This window comes from Cibotium barometz, chromosome 33 (assembly GCF_041138505.1).
Source record: "Cibotium barometz isolate CiBa-2024 chromosome 33, ASM4113850v1, whole genome shotgun sequence".
Lineage (NCBI taxonomy): Eukaryota > Viridiplantae > Streptophyta > Polypodiopsida > Cyatheales > Cibotiaceae > Cibotium > Cibotium barometz.
In genome coordinates, this window is record NC_141078.1 from 16,329,474 (window position 1) to 16,348,667 (window position 19,194).

Genomic DNA, 19,194 nt, shown 5'->3' on the forward strand with positions numbered 1-19,194 from the left:
TCTTCCCGACTGTAAAAGCATTGACGCAACATTAGTTAACAGGCTGAATTTTGATTATAGTATTTACTATTATACATTATAGTATTATACTAAATATTTAATAGACTCTAGAGTAATCATTGCAGAAGCAAGTACATACCGATCAAGCGCCAGTGATCTGCAGCCTCTGATGTGTGTCTTCATCTCTGAGAAGAGATGATAGACTAGGCCCATGGTGGAGCCCTCCATGTCTGTGACACGCAGCAACACATAAAGTGGCTGCAATGCTACTATCATAGCCTGCACCTCCGACCAAAAGGACTCATCAAGCACCCGCCGCTGTATGTATCTAGTGGACTCCTCCTGTGCGTGATGCATCTCTCTCCACTTCGGGTCCACTACTGTCTGTAGAAGTGGATCCCTCACTGCATAGAGTCGCTGCAACACAAGATACATATATGCAAATCTGGTCTTCAAGGGCCGCACCATGTCAAGTGTACTGTGACTCCTAAAGATAGCCAATGCCTTGTGCTTTTTGCGGAAAAAAGTAGTCATTTTTGTGGCATCGGAAACAATAGGCAACACCCATGTTAACTTCCCAATGTCCTCCATCAACAAGTCAAGACAGTGAGCTGCACATGGAGTCCAAACAATGTTCTTAAACTCTGCCTCAATCATCTCACCCATAGCCTTGCAATTGGAGGCGTTGTCAGTAATAACCTGCACCACATTCTCTGGGCCAACCTCAAGTATAGCCTGCCGGATGTGCTCATAGATAAACTCACCTGTGATCCGCTCTCCAGCCTTTCCTGCATCAACAGCACGCAAGAAGTACGTGCCAAGGCAAGACGACACAAGAATATTAATGATGTGTCGCCTACGAATGTCACTCCAGCCATCTGAAATGATGGTGCACCCAAACTGCCCCCAACCTGCCTTCACTGGTACCAATGTCTTATCTATCAATGCTTTCTGCTCCTCAAGCGTAGTGGTCCGCATCTTACTGTATTCCAACCCCGACAAATCCTCTGTGTGTCCAACCTGGGCTATGGCTCTGACCATCCTCTGCCACTGCTCAGTCCTCAAGACATGAAAGGAGATGTTGCACTCAATGAGAGTGCGAGCAATCTCCATCTCAGCCACTTTCTGGCGCTCCTTCACCCAAGAAAGAGAGGCCACTCGAGAAGGCAAGGTAGTCTGCCTTGGTGCATGCATCTCTACATCATCCTCCACATAGTCCTGCTGCTCATGCATGGTACGAGCCCTCTTCCTACTGCCAGTGGGCTGCTCCTCCTGAACCTGTGAGGCAAGGTAGTCTGCCTTGGTGCATGCATCTCTACATCATCCTCCACATAGTCGTGCTGCTCATGCATGGTACGAGCCCTCTTCCTACTGCCAGTGGGCTGCTCCTCCTGAACCTGTGACTACCTTTCACCTTTTTCCCTGCACCCATTGCTGGAAAATTCTCAGCAATCAACTTATCCCTAATGTCCTTTGGTACTGCCTTGCACCCTGCACAGTTATTGGTTGTGCCAATGCCTGTCAAGTGCATAACGACGCGAGAAATGGTACTGGTGAGCTGAAAGTTGCAATACTTGCATTGCCATCGTCGCGTGCCAGATCCAGCTTGCCCTGGCGTGTTGACAATGCGGATCACATTGGTGTGCTCTTGCCAATACGGGTTAGTTGGCTTAGGCATGATGGCTCTTGAGACTTTTGTCTGCACCACCTGCCAAGTGCGCAGCACATATGCAAGAGAAAGAGATAAGACTCAAGACTCAAGAGGGAGAGAAAGAGAGAGAGAGAAAGATGCTCAGTTTACCTACACGCACGCCTGGCGCCAAAGTTCCAACGCTGTGGTCGCCTGGTCTTTTTCGAAAACTTTCTGCTCTCGCCTCTCTGTAACGCACGCTCTCTGGAGTCCAATAATCAAAGTTGAAAGGCCTAGTATGTACCCAAAGGCCAGCCGCCAGGCGGGCGCCCATTCATACACGCTCGTCGATTTTCAGCCAAAAAAAAACCTCACGTACGGATCGATCCGTACGTGTACGGATCCGTACGGTACGGATCAGATCCGTACGTACGTATATATCAACCATGATTCTGCATGTTGCAGGCGGCGGCTTTCAAAAGCCACTGCATGTCCCTTGTGGTTTAAAATAGTTCCCAAACAATCTCCACATGCATCACACTCGACCACAAAAGATCTATGTAAATCTGTAATAGTAAGAACTGGCCCTGATATGATGGCATCCTTCAACTTCTGAAAAGCTGTGTTTTCGGGATTCGACCAACGGAATGCTACTTTCTTCTTTGTTAGATCATGTAACGGCGAAGCTAAGAAAGCAAAGTGTTGAATAAATCGACGATAATAAGAGCATAAACCAATAAAGCTCCTAATTTGATGCACGTTCTGCAGTTGTGGCCAATCCTTGATGGCTTGAATCTTTGCGGGATCCATGCTTACTCCATCTTTGGAGACAATATGCCCTAAATAGTGAATTTCTGACAAGAAGAATTCACTCTTCTTCCCATTGATGAAAAGCTTATGTTTCCTTGGCTCTTCAAAAACAATGGCAAGATGCTCTTTATGTTCAGCCTCACTCTTTGAAAAAATGATAATATCATCAAAGAAAGTTCCTGTGAACTTGCGGTGAGGTCTGAAAATTATGTCCATCATTCTATTGAAAGTGGCGGGAGCATTTGTAAGTCCAAACACAACCAAATACTCGTATAGTCCAAATGATATTCGAAAAGCCGTTTTGTGCACATCTTGAGGTACCACTCGAATCTGATGGTAACCACTCTTAAGATCAATGCGACTTAAACAAGCAGCTCCCTCAAGTTTATCAAGAATATCATTGATTTGAGGAATCGGAAACCTGTTCTTGACAGTAATCTTGTTACTATTCTTGACAGTAATCTTGTTAAGGGAGGGGTCGGCCAGCACCTCCCATGCACCTGTTAGGTTTTTGTTGCGGTAGAAGGCTGTAAATAGCCTGTAGAAGCAGTCGACCAGCTCCCATGCACCAGAAATGAAGGTCTTGGACTGCTAGGGTTAGGGTTTGAAGGTGCTGCAAAAACAAGCGTGGAGAAGCAGAGAGAGAGAACACGACTCCTTGTATGTATTCAGATAGATAAATGTGTAGTACAATAGCCACATAATAAGTGACCTAAAAAGACGTGTTCACATGTCCGGCCATAAAATTGTCAGAATACGCAGCGGAGATGATGACCAAATCTGGGAACACAAGAGCCACCTGCCTGGCTTTCCGAAAGGTCTCCATGGAAAGAACATCCTCAACTACTGGAAGTTCTATGTCCCGAACACGACGAGACATGAGAGCATAAGTGACCTGTTCAGCTTCCTCTGACTCACGAACACAAGAACTACCAACCTCAGTACTGGAAAGTTCTTGCCAACTGCTGCCATCTACTAGCAAGCTATCCACCACCTGGTCTCGGAAAGCCCGCACCTGCAGCGTATCCACACTTCAGTAGCCATTACCAGACTGCCACTCATCACAATCCTGAGGACCTGGGAGAGAGAGTGCTGAAAGCCTGTAAACTCCATTCTCCACTCCGCCTTCCCAAACCACTTGGCCTGTTGCTTTGTCCCGGAGAGCAACAAAATGCTCATCAAACTCCACCCGTACGCCAGTCTTGCAAACCTGATGCACTGACAACAGATGAAAACCAAGTGCCGGAACATACAACACCTGGGAGGAATGCTTCCCCCCTCTGCCATCGAGAACTATCTCCATCCTGCCCTCACTGTGAACTGGGATAGTGGACGTATCCCCAGTAAGAATATGACCAGAAAGCCTGCAGAGATCCTGTAAACCGGAACGGGAAGGAGTCATGTGCCTGGAAGCACCACTATCGAGAATCCACTCCCGAGTATCCGTTGCGGAGAGTCCTCCAATCTCCTCCCTGCCTGAAGAAAATGAAACATCGGTGTCCATCACCTCCAGGTGCACAAAAGCTGGAGTCTTCATGATTGTTGCTGAAGAATCTTCACCCTTCTCGGTCTTCCGCTTGGGACACTGCCTCCAATAGTGGCCTTTCTCGCCACAATCATTACAGGTCCTCTCTGCCTTCAGTTTCTCGCGGTCACTAACGGACATCTTCTCAGAAGACTTCTCCGACGAAGCCTTCCCCTTGCCTGTGTTACGGCCTTTCGACCGTTGGCCAGTAAAGGCCTCCGAACCTCCACCCTGAGGAGGGTTCGTAAATCGTTCCTCCTGGTCCAGGACCATGGGCACAAGCTCCTCCCACGTGATGGTGCTGAGCCTGCCACTGGTAATCAAAGACGAGTAAAATGCTGAGTACGAAGAGGGCAAATGTGACAGCAACATGATGGCCATGTCCTCTGAGGATATCTCCTTCCCAGCCTGAAGAACTTTCTGCTGAAGAGCCTGCAGCTTGTTAATATGCTCCCGCATCGTCGACGACTTTGCAGGGCTCATAACTCGCATCTGTACTTCCAAGGAAATCCTCTTCATGGGCGATACCCTGTTGTAAAGTGAGGCCAAATGCTGCCATATACCTCTGGCCAGCGTCATATGCTTTACATGATTAATTACCTGTGGTGTGCAATTGAGGAAAATAAACGAACGGACCCTGGCGTTGACGCGATCCCACATCTGCGTCTGGGCCTCCCGGTCCTTTCGGGTTGACGGTAACTCCCCTTCCTCTACTTCCGGCCGTGGAACACCAACAATGATGAAATCGGCGAGGTCGTAAGACTCCAGAACAGATTCCATCATAACTTTCCATATGCCGTAGTTGCTCCCGTCCAACTGACGGTCCAGCGGGAACGTGGGGAGAGTCGGGATCTTCACATGCCTCTCGGCCATCTCTAACAGATCTGCCATAGTGGGGATGTACTCTGAAAAGGGTGGGTGGGTGGGAACGAAGAAGAACTGATACCTGCAAGTGGCTGCCCAGCAAATCAGCCCGCCTTCCTCTTGCTTCTCCTCTTCCCGAACAGTCCAGAACAGTCCACCAATCAGCCACAAAACAGCCCCCTCTTGCTCACACAAATCCCAAGACCTATCTAGAGCCTAGGCTCTGATACCATGTCAGAATACGCAGTGGAGATGATGACCAAATCTGGGAACACAAGAGCAAAAACGCAGGCAGAAAAACAGCACAAGAGAGAGACAGATGTAGGCGTGTAACTCTGCTCTATATACACAAGAAGATCCCAAGATATGATACAAATGAGGTATGGGGGCTGAGGACCTATATATACCCCCCTAGAGGGCAGTCGGCCAGCATCAGGAGTGCCCACGACTGATAAAAAAGACCCACGACTGCATAAATGCAGTCGGCCAGCTAAAGAGGTGCCCACGACTGATCAAATCCAGTCGGCCAGCAGCCCTGAAGCCCATGACTGATGTAGATCCAGTCGGCCAGCAATAGGGTGCTCCTGGCATCACCTGGCAGCCCTCCCAAGTCTCAGAAAAATGGGAAAAATAGGGGAAAAATGCGGAGAGTGGGGAAAAATGGGAAAACACCTCATAAGGGCGGGCACACCCACAACAAAGGCCCTGGTGTATAAATCTAGACAGGAGATGACTTCTAACAAAAATGTGCCGGGTGGACCAAAACACTTATAAACTGCTTATAAGTGAAACTAAGCTAAACTGGGGGAAAAAACCTCCACTAACTGAAGTAAAAAGTGCCCCAGTAATCTACTGATGATCACTAGCACTCCTCTGGGTGCATACACAGCATAAAACCCAACAAACCCCCCTGGAGTGATATGTGATCACTGTACATCATCCACCAAAAGGAAACAAATTCAAAGCAGTGTGGAGTGCTTCGAATTTCGGACGTGGTAATGCCTTGGTGAAGATGTCTGCCACATTCTGATCTGTAGGACAGTAGATCAGACTGATATCTCCTGCCTGGAGTCTCTCCCGAACAAAATGATAGTGAATCTCAATGTGTTTCGTGCGAGCATGAAACACAGGATTCCTGGCCACAGCAATGGCACTTTGACTATCATTATAGATAGGTGTAGGCTCCTCCACTGAAATATCCATATCAGTCATGAGACGACGCAGCCAAACACACTCAACAGTAGTAGTGTAGGCTGCTCTGTACTCTGCCTCACAAGACGAAGTGGCCACTGTGGTCTGTTTCTTGCTTAGCCAAGAAATGGATGAAGAGCCAAGAAAGAAACAATTTCCACTAGTGGAATGTCTGGTATCAAAATCACCAGCCCAATCTGAATCACTGTAAGCGTATAACTGAATGTCACTCCCCTCAGGATAAAGCAATCCAAGAGACAAGGTACCCTGCAAATATCGGAATACACGCTTCACAGCTTGCCAATGTGACAACCGCGGGCTGTGCATGAATCTGCTCAACTGAGAGACTGCATATTGAATATCTGGCCGTGTAGTACACAAGTAAATAAGGCACCCAACAGCCTGAGCATATGTAGTGGCATCAAAGGAAATACTGTCATCTTGTAGTGACAGTTTCATCCCAGGCTCCATAGGAGTGCTAATAGGCTTGCAATCCCGAAATTTAAACTTCTCCAGAAGTTTAGCAACATATCGAGATTGCAACAACCCAATGCCTCTGTTATCTTGCACAAACTGTATGCCCAAATAGTAGGGTACAAGCCCCAAATCAGACATGTCAAATGTCTGTTGCAGTATCTCTTTAAAAGCTGCAATTTTGTCATCATTTGATCCCATGAGCAAGAGATCATCTACATAAAGACTGATGACCAGCAGATCTGTCTCTTCTTTCTTTACATACAAGGTGGCTTTTGATGGACTGTTCACAAATCCTTGAGTGAGTAGGAAAGCATCTATCTTTGCATACCAAGCTCGTGGAGCTTGTTTCAAACCATACAAGGCCTTTTTCAGCCTGCATACTTTCCCTTCATGACCATGTTCTGCAAAACCTGTGGGCTGATATACATAAACTTCCTCCTCGAGGTCCCCATGTAGGAAAGCAGTCTTTATGTCCAACTGGTGAACAACCCAACCACGATGTGCAGCCAATGCAATGACACACCTAAGTGTCGACATACGGGATGTAGGAGCAAATGTCTCCTCATAATCAATGCCCTTCTTCTGTGCATAGCCCTTTGCAACTAGACGGGCTTTGTACCTGTCAGTGGATCCATCTGCATGTCTTTTCAACTTATAGACCCACTTAGTACCAATTGCTTTCTTGCCTTTGGGCAGATCAACCAAATCCCATGTTTGATTCCTTTTAATAGAATCAAGCTCATCCTGCATGGCTTTGTTCCAATGCACATTATCTCGTGCATCCACAAATGAATCAGGCTCATCATCATCCTGTAAACTGGCTGCCATAACCAGATTCAAATCCATGATGTGTGCATGCTCATTGGTCCGTGTCTCCCTACGAGTACGACCAGCAAGAGGACCCTCTAAATGGCTGTCCTGTAATGTCCTCAAATACCATCTAGGTATGTGTCTGACCTGTGGTGCCTGCTGCCTCATATTTGGTTCAGCTTCTGGCTCAATTTGCTGCTGAATTTCTGCACCACCTTCATCATTTGCTGGCTGTCGTGTACCCTCATGAGTTGGATCACCAACTGTGGAATGAAACTCCATAGGTAGTAGACCTTCAAACACATCATTTTCAGCTTGATTTGCATCATAACCAGCCATGGATATTTCTGATTTTTCATCAAAAATCACATCCCGACTAGTGAATATCTTCCTGGATAGTGGGTCATATAACCGGTAGCCCTTGCTCTCACGGCTATACCCAACAAAAATGCATTTTGTGGCTTTATCATCCAACTTCCTCCTCAACTCTTTGGGTATGTGTGCATATGCAAGACACCCAAAGATACGAAAATGTGATACAGAAGGCTTGCGGCCATGCCAAGCCTCAAAAGGAGTAATGGAAACCAATGCCTTTGTGGGACATCGATTCAAAATATGACAAGCACACATGACAGCTTCCACCCAAAAGATATGTGGTAGCCTCTTTGCCTTCAACATACATCTGGCCATCTCCATGAGTGACCGATTCTTCCTTTCTGCAACCCCATTCTGCTGTGGAGTATAAGGAGTAGTATACTGATGTTTTATACCTCTACTCTCAAGAAAGGAATTCAACATGTGTGAATCCCCCCCTCGGTTAGAACGGAGAGTCTTAACCTTGTATCCTGACTCTGTCTCAGCAAGTGCTACAAAGGCCAAAAATGCATCATATACTTGTGATTTCTGTGTCAAAGGATAGACCCAGCATATACGAGAGAAGTCGTCAATAAATGTTGCAAAATAGAAGCAACCACCTAATGACTTCGTCTGCATGGGACCACAAAGATCACTGTGTATAAGCTGCAACTTTGCAGTTGCTCGTAGAGCCTGATCACGTGGGAAGGAAAACCTATGCATTTTTCCCAAAATACATCCTTCACAAATGTGATCTGGAGGCTTCTCCATGAGAGGTAGATCTGTAAACATGTTATGTCGCTGCATAAGCATAAGACTACCAAAATTTACATGCCCCATGCGAGCATGCCATAACTCCGCATCAACCATAGCTGGAGTAAGAGTGAATGCATTATAAGCAGACTGATCCACTGGCTGAAATGCATCCAACTGATAAAGTCCATGACATAATGTACCAGTAAGCATCAAGGTCAAAGCATTAGCTTTGTCTCTGACCATGCATTTATCATCATCAAAGTGGACTTGCATACATACAAGGCATCTGTAAGGCGGAGAATGGAGCCATCAATGGCTGTGAGCTGAATCTCCCCAATGCCACGAACTGGATATGAAGCATTGTTGGCACACTGAACAGTTTTGCCAACAGGGGCAGGGCCAACATGACAAAACAAATCCCTGCGAGATGTGATATGCTTTGAGGCACCACTATCAAAATACCAAGTACATGCATGCTCTGTCATACTGAGTGCGTGCTAAGACCAAGAGGCATCATAGCTGCATGTATAGAAACAGTAATCCCTGTCCTCAACAAAAGAAGCAGTCTCTGGAGGAGCTTTAGAGGCATCATTTACAGACATCCCAGCTTCCTTTGCCTTCTCTTTGGCAATCCTCTCTCTACACTCTGTGATGTAGTGACCTGGCTTCTTACAGTAATGACATTTGCCCTTCTTCTTGGGCTGTCCATCACCTTTCTTGGTATCCTGAGATGAACCACCATCACCTGAATTCTGATTTGAACTCTTTGGCTGATTTTTTCCTTTCCCCTTTTGACCTGTAGTAAATGCCTGTTCAGCACTCGTGTTCATATTCATATTCTTCCTCATTTGCTCTTCTTGTAGCAAGAGAGCAACAAGTTCCTGATACTTAAGGGGTTCAGCAGCATTCCTCATGCTGAGGTTCAAAGAGGTATGAAAAGCCAAGTAAGATCTTGGCAAAGAGTGCAAGATGGTGGACACAAGCTGTGTCTCAGGAATAATCTCATCCACATTGATGAGTTGCTCTCTCAAATCCTGGAGCTTGTTTAAGTGGCTAGACATATCATCTCCTTCATGCATTTTCTGATTTTCCAGCTCTCTTTTCAAAAATGAGATCCGAGCCTCATTACGAGCAGCATACATCTGCTCCAAAGTCACCCATGCATTCTGTGAAGAGCCAGCTGAACGAATATGAGGTATAATAGACCTCTGTACTGACAATGCAATGAGTGACAAGGCTTGTGCATCCCTGGCATCCCATGTCTTCTGAGCATTTGTTCTTTGAACAGGCAATGGCTGCCCTGGAGCCTGTACCTGTTGTCCTCGTCCACGAGCACCCCCTTGGGGAGGAGTCTCTGGAGCCAATGGACTTGGACGTGGTTCATCACCACTAACAAAATTAAACCTACATCTTGCAAGTTTTATGTGACCCCCAGACATACAATAAAAGAGAGTATCACATTTTTCAGCATAAAACTCCACAAGGAGTAGTTCGTGCCGTCCAATTTGTCTTCCTTAGACAAATACGTGAATACATCACTCTGCTGTTGATTTGCCATTATGCCTATGCACAATGTTGTACCTGTGTATCAAAAAACCCAATAGCAAGAACCCTGATAGCAACTGTACTCCACTGAATACAGTTCACCCAAATATGCCTGCACTCTCAATCCTCTGAATGTGCAGCTCTATGCACCAGTGACTGAGTAGAGCAGCAAAAAATGGCTTACACAGTGCCAAAATGTCCCAAAAATGCCCAAAATTACTGCACCCAAAACCTTGCAAAAAGCCTGTAGACTTCTTTGCAAGAAAGTCTGCCTGTATGTGCCTGTTGATTTTCACAGAGAAAATAGAAATGCCCAAAAATCAAAATTTGTAATGCTTACCACAATTGAGATTTCAACAGGTACAAGTTGATTGCAGTGTGTAGGTACGGATGACTTGACTGTTGTACTGTGCAGGTACAGATTACTGTACGGAGCAGACCGCAGGTACAGTGAAAGTACGGCGGATGTACTCCGACGGAGCATTGTACTGAACAGTGCGAACAGGTACACTGCAGGTACTCGTTGTTGCAAGTGCAGTCGACTGTATGCAGGTACAGTACGGAAGCAGTCGACTGTAAGCAGGCAGGTACAGTACGGGTACTGAAGGCGGCACTGGCAGGTGCAGTACAGTACTGAAGGCGGCGCTGACAGGTGCAGTACGGTACAGACGGCGCAGACTGTGTACGGGGCAGGTACTCGTGTACGGGGGCAGGACAGTACCTGAAGGCGGCGTTGACTGTGTACGGGCAGTTACAGGTGTACGGCGAAATGTATAGCGAAGGACAGTAGCTTGTACGGACAACTGATGGCGAGGGTGGCTGGTGGCTATGGCCTGTACGGATGGCTCTGATACCAAATGAAGGTCTTGGACTGTTAGGGTTAGGGTTTGAAGGTGCTGCAAAAACAGGCGTGGAGAAGCAGAGAGAGAGAGAACACGACTCCTTGTATGTATTCAGATAGATAAATGTGTAGTACAATAGCCACATAATAAGTGACCTAAAAAGATGTGTTCACATGTCCGGCCATAAAATGTGCCGGGTGGACCAAAACACTTATAAACTGCTTATAAGTGAAACTAAGCTAAACTGGGGAAAAAACCTCCACTAAGTGAAGTAAAAAGTGTCCCAGTAATCTACTGATGATCACTAGCACTCCTCTGGGTGCATACACAGCATAAAACCCAACAAAAAAAGTAGGTGCCTCCCATAAAACTGGAGTCTTACTCAAGATTAGAGCTCCTCCGCCAATATTAGCTCCCACGTGTGCTTTTTAGGTCGAGAAGGGGGCGCCTTCTTGAAGATGGCCCAAATATTGTCCATAGTCCATCCTTTGGCTCCCACATGGATTAAATAAGTTCAGCTCAGTGTGTACAACTTATAAGTTGTCCGGCTACTTATAATTGTGTGCGAACCTGCACCCATAATTATTAGTATACGAAATCATAAAGCATACATGTAGACCACTTGTCAATCCCAAACAGGTGTGCACATACACGTCCATAGGGTGCCCAGCTGTCCTCGGCTCCATGGACAACGCAGGCAGAAATCTCAGGCATTGTCAAGGCAAACAAGACAAGTCATCCAAAGATAAAATCAAAGTCATACACACACACGAGTGTGTAGCTAGACTGGAAGAAACACGCATCTGCTCAATTGTATCCAATAAAATGTCCAGGGCTCATGATCCTTCCGGAACCTTCCGAGAACATAAATACAAAAGATCTCCAAGATAGCTAGTCCCAAAGAATTACATCATGTCAGGCTCCATGAGCCATACGTGTACACCATGTACTATCATGTGAGGCTACACCAGCCATACATGTACTGTTATGTCAGGCTCCATACGCCTATAGTCTTGATGTTTTGATTCCTAGTCACTATTCCCTTCCTGCTCAGAGCATCGGTCACTGGATTGGCCTTTCCTGGAAGGTACTCGATCATGCCACCGAATTGCTAGAATCGCCCATAAAGGAAATGCTTCCAATGTTTCAGGGCTTGAATCACTGTAAGGAGTTCTCGATCATAGACCGAGTAATTCTTTTCTACGGGTAGCAGCTTACGAGAAAAACCACTCCAATCGCAGTGTTACTTGTGTTGGTTATCACATGGAACGACTCATCCCACGAGGCTAGCGTTAGACAAGGAGCCTCTGACAAGGCCACCTTGAGGTTCTTGAATGCCTTCAAAGCTCATGGAGTCATTCGCATCTGTTGCCTTCTAGTCTTGACACCCTTAAGTAGATCTGTAAGATCCGCCAAGAGGTAGAGAACTTGTCGATGTGGGTGGAATATGCTTCGCATATGCTCACAAATGACCGAATATTATAAGCTGTTTGTAGTATCTCCCAATTGACTATTTCGGCCACTTTGGCCGTGTCACGTGCATGCCCGTGCCATGGCTAACCCTGTGCATGAATAGTCTTAATCCTTGATTAGTTAGCACACAAGTCAGTATCAGAAGCATTAGTAGTAAAGCATCAGAACCATCATCTTCATTGTAAGCATCAGCATCAAGACCATCAGCATCATCATCAGATTCAGCAGCATAAACACCATCATCAGCATAGTCATCGTTGACATGGGGTTGGGAACCCTGTCGGCAGCCAACAGGGGGGCTTCAGCTTGTTGTCGGCAGCCTATGGGGGACTCAGTGGCTTGTTAGCAGCTGCACTATAGGGCCAGCAGGTGTTGGGCATCATGTGGAGCCAAGCGCAGCATTAATGCAAAATATTCTTGTTTATGTCCAAGACAAGCAAGCCGACAGGCTGGCTGTTGGCCGACTGCATCCTCAGCATGTTACATAAGCATCTCATCATTTTCAGCATAAGTCAGTTATTAGTTTCATCATTCCTTCATTGTAGCATCAATAGGACATATGTAGAAGGGCCAGGGCCACCTCTATGGGGCTGGCCAAAGCCCTAAATCATGTACAAGCAGTCAGTTACCTTTTTGTATACCATAGTAATACAAGAAAACCCTAACACTTAATCTCTCTTCTCTCTTCTCTCTCCACTCTCCTCTCTCCTCTCTCCTCTCTCCTCTCTCCTCTCTCATGTGTCTTAATCTTGTGTTAATTAGCATCAATGTTTTTAATCATGCTTAGGGCCATGGATCAGTATAGCAAGGCTTCCGTGCATCCAATAGGCTGGGTCAAGTCGGATGCCCTTGGCACTGATAATGTATCCAAGGTAGTGAACCTCGAACAGATAAAACTCCGGCCTTTTCTCATTGACATAGAATTCGTTGCTTTCTAGCAACTTCAAAAGCTTCTCCACATCAATGTCATGCTCCTCTACTGTAACTGAAAATTCAAGTATGTCGCCCAAAAATATGAACACACACTTGCCAATCAAGCCCCTGAATATTCACATCATCATGCAATTGAATGCGGTTGGGGCGTTCATCAAGCCAAAAGGCTTGACCACAAACTCATAGTGGGTCCGTTCCATACGGAAGGTTGTCTTGGGGATGCCCCCTCAATAATCCGAACCTGGTGGTACCCACTTTTCAAATCTAATTTCGAGAACACCTTGGTCCCATTCAACCTCTCTAAAATGTAATCAATCCGAGGCATAAGGAACTTGCTTTTTATTGTTAGCTTATTGAGTGCATGATAACCCACACACAATTGGGAAGAACCATCCTTTTTCCTGACAAACAGGATCTGGGCAGCAAATGGTGACGCACTAGAGCATGTGAAGCCAGCTTGGAACAGCTCTTGGAGTTGGCAGTCCAACTTCATTTTCATTGCCTTGACAAGCGGTATGGAAACTTGCTTGGGGGATTGAGCCTAGGAGTAGATCAATCTTGTGGTCCTCCGGTCTAGACAGGGGGGAGCTGGGGAGGGAGATTGTTCCGAAGAAAAAATCTTGTCATGAAGAGCCTGGTTCTTCTCGGAAGCATTGGCCACCGTCCAAGCAATCTGGATATAAATCATTGCACATTGTGCTCCTTTTCGTATCTTGTTTAGCCTGCATGTGGCTTATGAGAGGAAAGTTCGTGATCCTTGGCTCATACTTAATGATTACTGGGACTTTGGACACATTTTGGGTAATCTGGAAAGTATGGCTATCCCAATCAATGTCTGGTTGGAACTTGTGAAACCACTGAATTCCCAAAATAATGTCTGCTCCTCCTACAAGAGGGGCCATAAAATCTCGCACAAGCTCTATGACTTGAATAACGAGTTTAGCACCTTGAGCTTCAAACTTGATGCTCGTCATCATGCCTATGCTAAATCCCTCTACCTTCTTGTCTACTGAAGTCATCAAGAAACGGGCTCGCCAAGCGGCCTGTTCCATGACCACATCGTCCGTGCTGCTGTTAAACAAATGGCAACTCTTTGGCCACCTATGTAGCCAAACGACTTGAGAAATTCATCGTGCTCATACTCTTGGTCTTGGTCGCCCTTTTGCTTATCTTCGAGCTTCTGGCTAATGATTCCACCAATTGGAGAATCGAGGTCCGAAGAACCAGAGATGACCGTTGGGGTCTGTGGGAGCGGAGCTCACCACGGAAGCCATAGAGACTAGGGTGGTAGTCTGAGGAGTGGGAGTCTAGTGTGTCCTTTTGTATGCCAAAAGAAACACCTACCCTCCTTGAACCGGGTTGTTTCTTGTAGACTGAGCTTACCACCGGTCTTACTTGCCTGAGCTTTCTGGTCTAGAGTAAGCTTGGGTGCATTAGTCGAGTTCTTGGAGCCAGAGGCTCCCATGCTCTGTCTTGGGGAAGACCCCATCTAGTTCTGGCCTTTTCCCCTTGAGGTGGGTGCCTTGGGAGTGGAAGGATGGAAAGTCTTGGGCTTTCCTCTATTATACTTCATCTCAGCACTCTACGCAAGCGAGAGTGCCTCATAGTCACATAGAAACGTGTTTCTGGGTTGAGAAACTCCGAAACCTCAAAACGGCCGAAACGCCAGAAACACGTTTCAGAAACGGGGATTTTTGTTCGTTTCTTAAAAAAAAGAGTCTTTTTTTTTAAATTTTGTCTAAGTGTTTTTTTAAATGTTGGTCTCTCTCTCTCTCTCTCTCTCTCTCTCTCTCTCTCTCTCTCTCTCGTACGCGATCTGCAGTCACCTCTCCTCCTCCTCCTACTCTTCCTTCTCTCTCCCTCAATTTCTCACAAATTCCCCAATATTCCCGATTTCCTAAATTCTCAATTGCCCAATTTCTCATAAATCCCCAATTTCTCACGAGTCACAATTCCACAACTCCCCAATTGCCCAATTATGACCACAATTGCCTAAGCTTTTACCATATTTTAAGTTCCTAGCTAGCAGTAGGTAGTTCTACAAATAATTCTACCAACTACAAGTTCTAAACCATTTTATTGTATTTATATAGAAAAAACTACGAAACCTCTGCGTTTCTTAGCCGAAAAACGAAATGTCTTGTCCTGAAACCTCAAAAACCCCGAAGCGTTTCTGGTGACTATGGAGTGCCTCCTCCAGGTGGGTGGCTGAAACATACGCACCTCCCACTAGATTTGCGTGTTAAGGCCATCGAGGAACTGCCCTTTCTTGTCCTTATGAGAAATGCCCAATTGCAAACATAAGTTCGAAATTTGTTGGCATATTGCAAGACTGGTTGCACGTTTTGACGCGTCCCTAAACTTGTCATCGAGTCGCTTAAGGTAATGGGGCAGTAAAAACCGACATGGGCAGCAGGTGCGCAATGGGGGGAAGCTCTAGCGCTAGCTCGATGCACTTTTATGCTACTTTACGCTCTGCACTTTGTCCTCTTTGCTACAGATGTATATTTGCCAAATGATGTCTCTAATGACTGTTTAGTTAGTGTCTCTTGTGGCATGGGGCTGACCATAGATATTGAAAAGGTGGGAATGCATCTCTAGAGGCGTGCACTACCATCTATATCGTCGTCTTGGCATACCAGCAGCTTGCTAGTCCAAAATCTGCTAGATATCCAGCCTAGGGCAACCAGCTGAACATAGTTATCGTTTCTGGGGGGGAGGGATTTGTGATAAATAGGCTACCTCAGCCCCTCATTCATCGTCATTCTCCCCTCCATCCCTCAGAGCAAAAAGTGCATCCGTTCAGTTCCCTCCAACACTCCAGGTTCATCCCTGAGCAGCTTCAAAACAGATTGCCCTTTATCAGCAAACAATTCAAGCAAGCACAAGCAGGAATAGATGGAGGAGGTGATGGAAAGTAGCTCGGGTTCGCAGTGTGTCTTTTGCACAGAGAGCATGGTGAGATTTTCTTGTTTTCAACCAAATTTCCCGTGAGTTTACTGCTCTTTCAGTGTTTTGATCAATTAAATGTACTCGGATAATTCTAATGAGCTGGTGGAGGTAGCTCCCGGTCATTCCAAGCTTGTACAGATCAATAGTCTTTTGGTAATAAAATACCTTGAGAAGGGAGGGATATCCATATTTGACCCCTAGTGCAGTGTTTACGGTCTTGAGACTTTGTGGTTTTATCTTTTATGGGTAAAGTGTATGTCAATGGCTAATTATCCTTACAAAAGCCTTGCTCTTTAATCGTACCGTGATCTTGCAGGATTCTTTGCACATTAATAAGCGTTAGCGAGCCAAGCAATATACATTACATTAGGTGTAGAGAATCAAATCTTCTGCTGTTATTTTTTCTTCCTCCTCTGTGTATTTACTTCAAAAACTAGGTTTAAAAACACACTTCCGTCAATGTACCATGATATTTTGTTTGCATGTGCTCCTTTGATGTGAGCTTAGATGCTGGAGACAAAAGGAGGCAGTGAATAATCTAGTCAAGCTCCTCACAAATGCTGGAGTGTCTGCATTTCATGTGCTTATATCCTACTGTTGCTTGTTGAAAGGGCTTGAATTAAAGTGTTCCATGCATTTGAGTAGCTCATAAGAGAATATTCAAGCAATAGGTCACATCAGCCAAGGCTTTCTACACGTTTCAGGTACTTCATTGTGTGAAAAGATGTGTTCCTGATGCTTTTCTTGTTATGTGGCTGCAGCAATGCAATAGTCCCTTCCAATTTTGTGACATTGTCACAAGCACGACACATAAAAGCTTGAGAGGGCCAAGGGGAGGTATTATATTCTACAGAAGGGGGCAGAAGCATAGATCCGCAGCCGATGATGCAGGCCATTATGATTTTGAGGCAAAAATCAACTTTGCTGTGTCCCACTCGGTACAAGGTGGACCCCATAATAACCGCACAGCTGCCCTTGCGGTTGCCTTGCTGCAGGTGGACAGGCCAGAATTCAAAGCATATATTTGCCAAGTGCTGAAAAATGCTAAGGCTTTGTCTGCCGCATTACAAAGGAGGGACTGCAAGATGGTCACAGGAGGCACAGATAATCATTTGATGCTGTGGGATCTTCGACCTCTTAAGTTGACAGGTACTAGGCTACGGTAAAGTTCTTTCTTGTGTGACAGTCTGGTGAAATATGTATGATTAGTTTGAGCAATGCTAAGTTGTTTCTATGGATGCTTAGCAGGGACCCAATACGAAAAGGTGTGTGAAAAGTGTGGCATAACCCTGAACAAAAATGCTGTGTATGGTGACAGCGGTGCAATGGCTCCAGGTGGTATCAGAATTGGTGAGTCTGTAATGTGCGGCCACTAATAAGAGACCTCATAACAGGAGAATGAACTTATGATCTCAAAGCTGGATACAACACACTCCCTGCCCATAAGCTGGGCAAACATTGTTGTGTTCCCAGTTTTTACACTTCTGCCCATTTGATGGGTGGGGGTTTGGACAGGCAAAATTGCCGTCCATCCCTAGGGGATGGGGGGCCTGGAGGTGCCCTGCTGACATTACTTATTGTTCTGTATCCAGCCTAGACCCTAAACACTTCCTGTCCGTGATTTTTTTTAAAAATTTTGGGTGGGGAAGAGGAGTTGGATGGGCAAGGCTGCCTGCTCATTCCTCACGGGAGACTTTGTTTTCGTTGCTTTGATGGAGGTGGTTTTAATAAGCAGGAGCTCAGTAATTTTTTTTTTGCATATTCAGTGTACTGTGGTCTGTTTTGACCAGGGACCCCAGCCATGACTTCAAGAGGCTGCTTGGAAGAGGACTTTGAAATTATCGCTGAGCTTCTTTTTAAGGCTTTGCAAATAGCACAGAAAGTGCGAAAGGAGTATGGACACTCGCAAAAGGCCTTTATGAAGGGCCTGCAAAACAACGAGGAGGTTGATGAGCTTAGGACAAGGGTCGAGAGTTTTGCGTTATCTTTTCAGATGCCAGGACTCGACAATCAAATTTGAAGTTTAGAAAAGCCCCATGACTGATATGTTTTCCCAAGAAGACCTCACTAATAGGCAAAGAGAGAGGTTGCAAGATGCCAGAGATAATGTGTGGGGAGATGACTGTCACCACAGTGAGACCGTACATCCTTTCAATATTGTGCTATGCATACAAATAGTGGATCAGTGGGATCATCAGGATTGCAATTTTTGTTGTGTCAAGTGATGAAAGCATGAAAGGTCTGAGCGAGCTCTTTTGGCACGAGAAGGTTGCCAGTTTGGTCTATTTGGCGGGTACTTCTACCATGTAGTAATCTACATTGATTAAGTTTCTTTTTTCTGCAAATTATGCCCTTGTAAAGGATTTGTAGCCATGGAAGATGTATTCCAAGCTTCGAAATTGCAAGCTATGGCATATAGATGACTTGATTATTCTCCACAAGCATGCTGGCTCTAATGAGTCTCAGAAAACCTTTTCCAAGTAGAAATGGATTTCTTGATTTACCTCTTTAAAACTCATCATCGTCTAGATTAAAAATGCATGTCTGCTCTTACAAGTGCCCTCTTATGGGAGCCTGTTATGTAATATTTATTATGCCCTTTCATGATGTATGGCTGGTCAATGCCATTAAATATAATTTGCTATTTTAGGCATCAATCCCTTGGACTTTCAAGAGCCTGTTATGTAATGTTTAGTATGCCCTTTCACGATGTATGATTGGTCAATGCCATCAATATAATATGCTATTTTAGGCATCAATCCCTTGGACTTTCAAGGGCAATGCAAGTTTCATAATGTTGTAATTGGATAAGCTAACATTAGATGTATGTCCTAAAACTGGCAAATGGTGGTTCTGGCAATTACTCTCAACTGTTCAGATTAGGCAAGTGAAAGGGGCAGTTCCAGGAATCAACAAATTAGAGAGTCTCCAAGCTCCAGGATGTGGGTCTAAACGTTCTCCCTGATGACATTATTTACATACTGTACTCATTTTCAAGAAAGATGCAAGGAAAGCTTACCAAGACAATGTTG

The 19,194-nt window shown here is 45.5% G+C and overlaps 1 protein-coding gene and 1 pseudogene across 2 annotated transcripts in view; one reads left to right on the forward strand and one right to left on the reverse strand.

Annotated features, from left to right (window-relative positions):
• The window catches only part of LOC147619356 (serine hydroxymethyltransferase 4-like), a 35,487-nt pseudogene extending 16,652 nt beyond the window's left edge, over positions 1–18,835 (forward strand). The window contains exons 2-4 of the transcript XR_015261841.1: positions 16,924–17,311; positions 17,411–17,512; positions 17,953–18,835. The product of XR_015261841.1 is annotated as a serine hydroxymethyltransferase 4-like (transcript). The remainder of the gene's footprint in view (positions 1–16,923; positions 17,312–17,410; positions 17,513–17,952) is intronic.
• On the reverse strand, positions 9–14,699 carry LOC147619358 (uncharacterized). The gene is made up of 5 exons (XM_086773394.1): positions 14,555–14,699; positions 13,159–13,262; positions 12,366–12,554; positions 1,415–1,708; positions 9–1,278 (listed from the first exon to the last, which is right to left on the reverse strand). The coding sequence occupies exons 1-5, from the start codon at positions 14,697–14,699 to the stop codon at positions 85–87; spliced, it is 1,926 nt and encodes a 641-aa protein (XP_086629520.1). The 3' UTR covers positions 9–84.
• Positions 18,836–19,194: the final 359 nt, after the last annotated feature.